Source organism: Cupressus sempervirens, chromosome 5 (genome assembly GCF_028749045.1).
Source record: "Cupressus sempervirens isolate cs-2001-9-10 chromosome 5, ASM2874904v1, whole genome shotgun sequence".
Lineage (NCBI taxonomy): Eukaryota > Viridiplantae > Streptophyta > Pinopsida > Cupressales > Cupressaceae > Cupressus > Cupressus sempervirens.
The window spans coordinates 244412691-244422181 of record NC_143122.1 but is presented as its reverse complement, the minus strand read 5'-3'; the positions used below and the strand labels follow the sequence as shown (position 1 = coordinate 244422181).

At 34.8% G+C, this 9491-nt stretch overlaps 1 protein-coding gene across 1 annotated transcript; it reads right to left on the bottom strand.

The window, feature by feature from the left end:
- Positions 1-5753: 5753 nt before the first annotated feature.
- Positions 5754-8979, bottom strand: LOC149555440 (uncharacterized). Its single transcript, XM_089829479.1, has 2 exons — positions 7483-8979; positions 5754-7186 (listed from the first exon to the last, which is right to left on the bottom strand). The coding sequence occupies exons 1-2, from the start codon at positions 8597-8599 to the stop codon at positions 6021-6023; spliced, it is 2283 nt and encodes a 760-aa protein (XP_089685605.1). The 5' UTR covers positions 8600-8979; the 3' UTR covers positions 5754-6020.
- Positions 8980-9491: the final 512 nt, after the last annotated feature.

Below are 9491 nucleotides of genomic sequence, written 5' to 3'. Positions count from 1 at the left end.
TTTTCTCCTATTGTTAAGATGACGTCTATCCATACTATTTTAAGTATTGTGGCTACTAAAGATTTTCATTTAGAGTAGCTTGATGTTGAAACAACCTTCTTTCATGATGATTTGGATGAAGAGATATATATGGCTCAGCCATAGGGATTTGAGGTCAAAAGTAAGGGGAACTTAGTGTGAAAATTGAAGAAAAATTTTTATGGCTTGAAACAAGCACCTTGGCAATTGTATCTATAGTTTGGCAATTTTAAGCATGAGTAGGGATATAGTAGGTGTCACTCAAATCACTATGTTTACTTTAAGAGGTTGGATGATGATAGCTACATTATTTTATGTTTATATGTTAATGATATGCTAATAGCTGGGTCTAACATGGATAGAATTAAGGGGCTGAAATTCTAGTTAGCACATTCATTTGCTATGAAGGATTTAGGGGCAGCAAAACAAATCCTTGGTATCAAGATTCGTAGAGATAGGAAAAATAGGAAATCAACGCTATCTCAAGCTGATTATGTTAAGAAGGTGTTGCAATGTTTCTCTACGGAGAATGCTAAAGATGTCAACACACCTCTACCTAGTCATTTGAAGTTAACTAAGGAGATGTGTCCCAAGACACAAGAAGATGAGAAGATATTAAAGGTACCCTATGCTTTAGTTGTAGGAAGCTTGATGTATGCTATGGTATGTACAAGGCTAGATATTGCACATGTAGTGGGAGTCATTAGTAGGTATATGAGTCATCCAAGAATTGAGCATTGGAATGTAGTGAAATGGATTCTTAGATATTTGAGAGGAACATCCAATAAGTGTTTACACTTTGGGGGCTCTACTACTGATTTACAAGGCTATGTTGACTTAGATTTGGCAAAGAATATTGATACCTTGAGTGGAGTACTACAATTTATGTCTTTACTATTGGTGGGACAACCATGAGTTGGGTTTCTAGGTTATAGAAGGTTAATGCTTTATCCACTAAAGAGGTAGAGTATGTTGCTGCTATAGAGGCAGCTAAGGAGATGATATGGCTTTAGTTCTTCTTGGAATAATTAGGACACCCTCAGAAGGATAATTGTTTTTTTACAGATAGTCAGAGTGTCATTCATCTTACGAAAAATTATGCTCTGCATTCAAAGACCAAACACATATAGTTGTGGTACCATTTCATTCGGTTAGTTCTGGATGATGGATAGTTAAAGGCAAACAAGATACATATAAATGATAATCCAGCCGATATGTTTACAAAGGTCATAACAAGGGAGAAGTTGAACTCCTCTTTAGCTTTGGTTGGTCTTCTAGACTAAACATGAATTAAAGAACAACAAAATCCAAGGTGGTTTGATCTAGTGGGAGCCTCATGGAGTAGTGACAAAGCTATAGGATTAGTCTCGAAGTGGGAGATTGTTGTTTATTGTGGAGCCTGATCAATCCCCAAGTGAGAGATTGTTAGTTTATGGTGACTGATCAGGAAAGTACTATACATACTTCATAAATTCTTTGGGGCTCAGGGCATCACCCTGAAAAAATAAATTTGGGCCCCATTTTATCAAGATTTTGGGCTAACATGTAATTATTAATTATAACCCTAAAGTGGTAACAATACTTGTATAAAAGGGCTTAGGGTTAGGGATTGCTTCAGTGTTGTGATGTGAAAATTGGTTCTTGTGACAGTATTGAGCTGTAAGGGATTATGGATTGTAATCGGGTTGTAATCATTGGATCGTAATAATATCAAACTTGTTGTTTGGTGGATGTAGCCTAGGGATTGGGTGAACCATGTTAAATCTTGGTGTCTTGTGTTCTTTTCTGTGTGATCTATTATTTTCTAATATTGTTTATATTTGCATGTAATTTTTATTTATGTCTGTGGTTTAATCCTAACAAATGGTTTTTGAGTAACATAACATCATCAAGTTTGTCTTCAAAACCCAAGTGCTAGGAGTTGGGCCGACTTCATAATCTTGATGGAAGTCTATGTTGTAGTCGACTTTGATGAATTATGATTTGGATTGATGTATAAGTAATGACTTGTATCATATCCAAATAAGTATGAAGCAAATATAAAGAGCAGAAGTGTGAATTGAGAAGGCTACAAGCAGTCTAATGGACAACAAAGATTTATCTATCACAACAAGCTAATCTTTACATTTTAAAAGAATCTCAACTAGAAAATCAGAGTTGTAGATCAGAGATCAGCCACTAGTTCATCCTAATAGGTGCATCAGTTAAATCATTTAATAGGGTAGACTTAACAGTCTTCGACAAATCTCTTTACCGAGTGCATACTTCATTGTATGTTTTGTAAATTCTTTAACAAGGTGGACCTAGTAGTCCTTATTGCTCCTAATAGGGTAGATCATCAGAAGTGATCAATTGTAAGCCTTAACTAACCAACTTTATACTACAGTACTAAAGCTTGTGGGTATCATCCTCACCCCTGTTTTAATTTAATATTCATGAAGGATTAATGTGAAATAAGTAAAAGTTTTATTGGTTCCTGATTCACCCCTCCCCTCTTAGTAACCTTGTCTGCCTCATATTTCCAATAGTTGCTTCAAATATCAATTTGTCAATGCCTGATACAATCACTCAACTTATAGTACATAGGAGGCGGTTAAGCCCTTGTCTTGAATCCTGAGGGGAGTGCTCAACAAATTTTCAATAAACCACTCAATTCAAACTGAGAAGATTTGGACCATACAATTCAAATCATTTCCCCTCTAATTAAAAATCTATAAAAGCATCCTTAAATATAGTCATTTCAACAATCATTCATAATTGCACCTACATCATGCTAGTTTGTTGTATTTGAGCTAATTTGCATTGTGATAATCCATTTTAGGCTATTTGCATCATTGTATATTGTAATTCATATCATCGCATATCAAATCAAATCATGCAGAATCATAATTCATCCACCTAGCTTGCACCATAAATCAATTCAGGGTCAATTTAATCAAACTAGGACCAAATTCATCATGTAGTTCATTAAATTAATTCAATTGTGCATTCATGTACATGCATTTTCATGAATCTTTTGTTTCATGAGAGTCAATTCACTGATATACCATGCCTAATTCTGAGAGTATTTTTGACCATTCACAATCCTTATGTTTAGGAAGCAATATATCACTTTTGATTGGTTTATTGTTGATTTTGATTGATTTATATATACTAACCAATTGAACTGATGATTTATTAAGTGTTGTGTTGTAGATACATGTACACAATTTTGACACACAAATATTCTAGGACTATCTACAAACATAAGATCTTAGATGTTTTAGAATGTTTTGGCACACAAGTAGGAACACAATAGTCATTTTTTAGAAATTAGAGTAACAAATGTTGAATATGAATTAGAAGATTGGATTAGAGAAAAGATCACTTTAATAAACAAGTTCATACCTACAATCTTATTAAAAAAGATAAGTGCTTATAATTTCAACTAATCTTATTGTATGAAGAAAAAAGTTGTCTTTAAAATAATGAATATAAAATTAAAATCAATGATATTCAAAACAAAGCAATTCAACATTACAATATTTTGTTTACAACATCATATCCTACAATATGCACATTTTCTTTCACACATAAAAATGTTGTGATCCAAATAAGAAGGAAACAACTATTAATTTACACAATTTGAATGAGAAAAAAACAATGTGCTTGAATATAATCCAAATGAGATGATTTGAAAGTATTGCTCTACTAATGACAATTTTAATGAATGTCAACTACAATCTTTCTTTTTGTATTGAAGAGATTTGAACTCAACACTAAACCATTACATCAAGTGCTAGTTTAAAGTATGATAAGGCAAGACAAAACCTCTTTGAATTACAATAAGACATGTCCAACAATTATGCAAAGTGCCCAAGATAAGACAATTCGGTATTTGTGAATGCAATGTTGATGCAAACTAATTCTTTGTTATGACCTTTCAATGTGATTGCAATGATAATTATGTTCTAAGACTATATACAAACATATAATCCTAGATATTAAATTAGAAGTGTTTTTAGCATACAAGAACACAATAAGCAATTTTTTAAGAGTCCAAACAAAATGCACCAAAGACAAAAAAAAGTCAAACATGATTCTTTTTTAGATTCACGAAAACACAGCAAAATTTTCTCAAAAATTTTGCTATTTTCAATCACAAAATATACAGATAATGAAGATCAAATGCTGAAAATTTCAAAAAAAAAATCATTGTGTTTTCATTTTTTTGAAATTTAGTCAATAGTGCAATTTGTAAGGAGTATAGCCATATATGAAATGTAGAATTTAAATTAGAAAATTGAGTTAAAGTAGAGATTACTTCAAGAAACAAATTTATACATTATTTAAAAAAGATAAGATTTTATATAATTTCAACCAATCTTATTATATGAATAAAATATAAATATCTTAAATAATGAATAGAAAATTAAAATCAAACAGGTTCAAAGCAAAACAACTCAACGTTGCAATATTTTCTTTACAGCTTTATCAGAAACTGCGACAATACACACTGTTTTTTTAACCCCTCACAAATAAATATGGCTGCAATCCACATTTAAAAAAAAAACTGCTATTAATGAACACAATCCAAATGATCAAAGAAAATATGCATGAATGTAATCCAAATGAGAAGATTCAAAATTCTGAACTACCCTTGAATTATCAGAGCATAGAAACAACAAAGAACCGAACAGCAAGTTATTGTAAAATTCTTGTTGCTGAATTTCTGCTTTATGTAAATTTGTATTATTTTGCTTCATTCAAAAAGACAAAATTGGAATTATTACTCCACTAATGACAATTTGACTGAATGTCAAGACAATCATTTTGTAAGGCACTGTTAATCAATGATACCAACAACATGACATAAAACTTAAAATTTATTTCATGGGGACAAAATGATAATTGATATGGACATAAACAAATGTACTTGAATAGCCTGTGTTTTTTAGCAGGTGCTTACAAGAATCAGAACCACAGCTGTTTTATTGGGAAAATAGTCATAAGCAGCCTTTTCATCTGAACTTTTTCTTTTATAAAACAGAGACCCCCATAACTTCTCAATGATTAGTTTGTCATCAAACTTGAATCAGAAAAATCCATTCTTAGAAACAGATCTGTCTATCTTCAGTCTATTGGTTTTGAGGAAATGGGCAATTGTCTAAGCTTCTCCTTAGAGTCCAGTTGTCTTTGATTGAGGCCATCTCCACCTCACAACACACCCTCGAGTGCTATGTGAAGCACTTCTGATCGAGAGCTATGAACCATTGACGTTACAAATGAGAGACCTCATCCTCAATTATCAATGGTGAGGTTCAAACCCATCTGCATGTTGGATCAAGGAAGACACAAGCCCACAATCACAATGATCCAGTGAGGGTTTGAACTTTGGTGGTCACAAAAACACCACTACTCAACAAACACACTATGAAATTGAACCCCATAACCCATAAGTTTAACTTGAACAGATCTGTGAATATTTTGCGGAAATGGGTAATTGCCTAAGCCTTTCATTACAGTTCAATTGTTTTTTGATCAAGAGCTATGAACTTTTGAGATTACAAAACAAGAGACCTCATCCTCAATTATCAATGGTGAGGCTCAAACCCACAAGCACATTAGATCAAGGAAGACACAAGTCCACAATCACAATGATCCAGCATTAAACTTTGGTAGTCACAATAACACCATCACTTAACAAATACTATGAGATTGAACCGCAAAATCCACAATTTTAAGTAGAACAGATCTAATCAATGATGTTTCTGTTATTGATTGTGTAAAAAAAAATTAATCAATGTTTGCAACCCATCATCAGGACAGCAGCTGGAAAAAGCTGAAGAAGATGTGATTTGATGATGGATCAGAGAGTGTGATCCGAAACGTTGATTAAAAAGACTTTACAATCAATACTATAAACATTGTTGATTACTCTTATGGATTGTGGAAAACTGGTATTCTTAATTGTACAGATCTGTGTATATTTCGAAGAAATGGGTAATTGCCTAAATTTCTCATTAGAGTTCAATTGTCTTTTGATTGAGTCCTCTGTATCTCCATCTCTCCTTCTCAACAAAATCTGCATCAAGAAATTTGGCAACAAAAGCCCACAATCTATACACATCTTCAAAATTGTTCACAAAACTAAGTGCTGCACTCACAACTGGTATAGTTGTTGTCCTTCCCTGAGGCTTGGAATGCACATTTGCACGTTTTCCATCACCCATTTTAGTCTCTAAAAGTGCAATACTACCTTGATACTTTTCCCCAAAGTAGATGTTGTGGAGAACACCATAACCTAACGATATGTTGCTTCTATCTGCAAGCTTCTGAACAAGCAAGGGCTCAACCAATTCACCTTTCCAATCATACAGATTGAAAGCTACAGAAGGGCCCCTGTTAAACTTTATCTTAGGTCCATAGATTTTTACCAAATGACAAGGGTTCTCTGAAGGGGGGTGGCAAAGTTTTGACAAAGCATTTACAAGCCAATTTATCAAACATCTGAGCCTTATATTGGATTTGTTGAGACCTAGAGAATCGGCATGATCCAGACCCTTAAACAAGATTTGAGATTTAGGACTCACCACTGCTGAACTGCTGCCCGCTCTCTCATCTTCAATTGGAGCCCCAAGATGATATTTACTTATTTCAGTGGATTCCATGTTTTTGTTCTTAATGTTGTCTCTTGGGTGCCTCAAATGCATGTTTTCCTCATTTTGCCCTACACCATTACTATTCATAGAATCTGAATTTGGGATTGTATTTTCTTTTTCCTTTTCCTTCAGCTCTGCTGTTCTTTCCAAAATTTCCTCCTTGAAGGAGATTTTTTCATTTTCACTATAACTCCCTATGTTTCTGAAGAGCCTGGCACCACCATCAGAAGAGCTGCTTGCAATATCAGTAGCATGTTGGAAGCAAAGACCTGTGGGATTGCTCCCCAATTTGACTCCCTCGGGGGGTGCGAGTCCCCATCCCAGAAACTCGTCCCAGCATTGTGACATCCCGACATACCCTAGTACTGGTGTTGCACTGCTTTTGTGAAAACGATCACTTCCTGTGATGTCAATCATAGTGCTCTGAGCTTGATCTCCTTGATGATGTTCATAATTTGGCCCAGTGGGTGATGTTGGAGTGAGAATCTGCTTGTTCTTTGATGCCTCTGGTACTCCCCCATTGGAATCTGGCCTTTCAGAACACAAACGTATTAGAAAAATAGAACAACAGATTCAAAAAAGAGAAACTAAACTTGCAGCTTGTTACAAATACATTAATCATTGGTAATACTAATTACAAATATATAGAGTCGTATGACTTCTTCGAGATCCCATAATTATGCTAATATGAATGACAACAAACGAATACACTTCACACATCTACAATCTTCTTTTTTCTCTTCTCTAACTCTCTAACTGATGGAGCATTGAATTCCAACAAAACCCTCCCAAATTTCATTATTTGCAGGGGGTGTTGATATACCTTTGCATATGGGCACTATCTTCACCATTCCAATACCCCTTGCAGCAGAAGATGTATGCAAGCAAGAGATGGCAGATTTCTTAATAAAAAGACAGCCAAATCCAGTTGGGTTTTCCCCATAAACCTTATAAAATGAGCATATGATAAAATCTGGCATAACCAATGAGAGCCCAAGAGAATCCATGTCCTTGGAGCCCAAAGCTGAAGCATCCAACAGCACATGCCATCCATTTCTCTGAGCATGACTCATCCATTCATAGGAATACTTAGCCCCTGTTACTCTAGACTGAACAGGAAACACAAACAAACCCTCAGCATGAGGAGTTTCAGTACCCCGCTTCTTGATGATCAAAGCTCTCTTCAGCTCATCTGTAGAGATCCTCAAGGAAGGCCATTTGAAGATGGCAGACATGGTTTTGGCTCCTTTAGCCTTTGCGCTTTCCACCATACAATCCACCTCCTCATTTTCATAATCATAGACCGTCACAAGCCTTTTATTGACATGGAAAGGATATGATTCAGCCAACAATTTAAATGAAGATCCCCTGCTTCCCGTAAAAACCATAGCATAATCATCCCTCGCTTGAATCCTCATGAACTTCATTACCCTTTTCTTGATCTTATACTCCAAACTGCCCGATTCAGATGCTCCGTATAAGGCATGGGATGGCAGATTTGCGGAGAGATAAGAAAGACTAAATGATGAAGGAAAAACATCTTGATGGTACTGATGATGTGAATATAATCCAAATCCGCAATAGTCCATGCACACATGATTGTTTGACTCTAAATGGCCGTACTCCTTGTCTCTAATTTCATCCGCTAGTCCCGTGTTTTCATAGGCAGGATAAACTTGCTTGAACTTTTGATAGGCAGATTTCATAGAAGGAATGCATTCATGATTGGTGAAGAATCCATCGATCAATCCCAACGAAGTTGCAATCTCGAATTCTCTTGTTCCACTGGGAATTCTTCTTTCATTATTCGTTTTTTTCTTGTGTGCTTTTCTGTCTGCAATTCCTGAAGAGATTATTGTGGGGATCAGGAGGCCATGAATGTTCTTTATCGAGCAACCCACACATACTTGTGCGGAAATCTTCTCTACCTCCTTAGACATTCAGGCTTTAACGAATCTACAGATCATGAAAGTCCTTTCCAATTTTATCAATCAAATCTTAAATTTCAGCGATCAAATCTTAAATTTCAGCGCCCAACTAGAAATTCAAATCATTCTAGACTAATCTATTAGAATGATCAAATACCCACTTGAATTTTGTTCTCAAGTTTTAACTTGGGTGGCCAAACAAATGTTTATCCGATCAAATTCCAAATTTTTTTCCTCTATGTCGATCTGAAACTCTGCAGAATTTCCTGGATCATTTAGAACAAAGGGTGAAAAACGTTCTTCATAAACACGACTGAGGAAAAAATGCAGAGACAAATTCTTTTTCTAATCCATTGTTTATTGTTTCCCTCAAGATCAAACATTTACAATACGCATAACAAATTTAGTCTTGGTGCTATCTTGGAATACATTATTTTTCATCAGTCAAATCAATCTCTATCAAGTCAATGGAGAAATGTTCAGGCAGCATTGAAGGCCCTGATACTGGGACCATCAATGGCCATTAAGGATAACACCACCTGTAATTTGACGGTCTGTGGCCCCTTTTTCAAATTTGATAAATCATAAAAATATATTAAACAATTTTATTATAGCTAATTATTTCTTGGTAGTTGAACAGAATTGAATGCTTAAACTCTTATTCTGTAAAATTTGTGTAAATAGTTTTTCGGATTAATTATGTGTTTAGTGTTATTGATGCGCTTTCTGATTGTTCCACGGGCCAGTATCTTTTTGCTGCTTTTTTATTCAAAAACAAGTGTAGGTAAACATGGGTACATTTGCGAACGGCTTAAACATCACACACTAAGGCTTCATTTCTAGAGTAAAAGTGTTAAATAGTCGAAGTTTGACTTATTTTTCCAAGCTTAATTTCTTCATATTT

Excerpts from the sequence above, each read along its gene's own strand:
- LOC149555440 (XM_089829479.1), bottom strand. The coding sequence starts at position 8,599 with ATGTCTAAGGAGGTAGAGAAGATTTCCGCACAAGTATGTGTGGGTTGC. Across the intron at positions 7,187-7,482 it reads GATAGTGCCCATATGCAAAG|ATTCCAATGGGGGAGTACCA; the intron begins GTATATCAACAC and ends CTGAAAGGCCAG.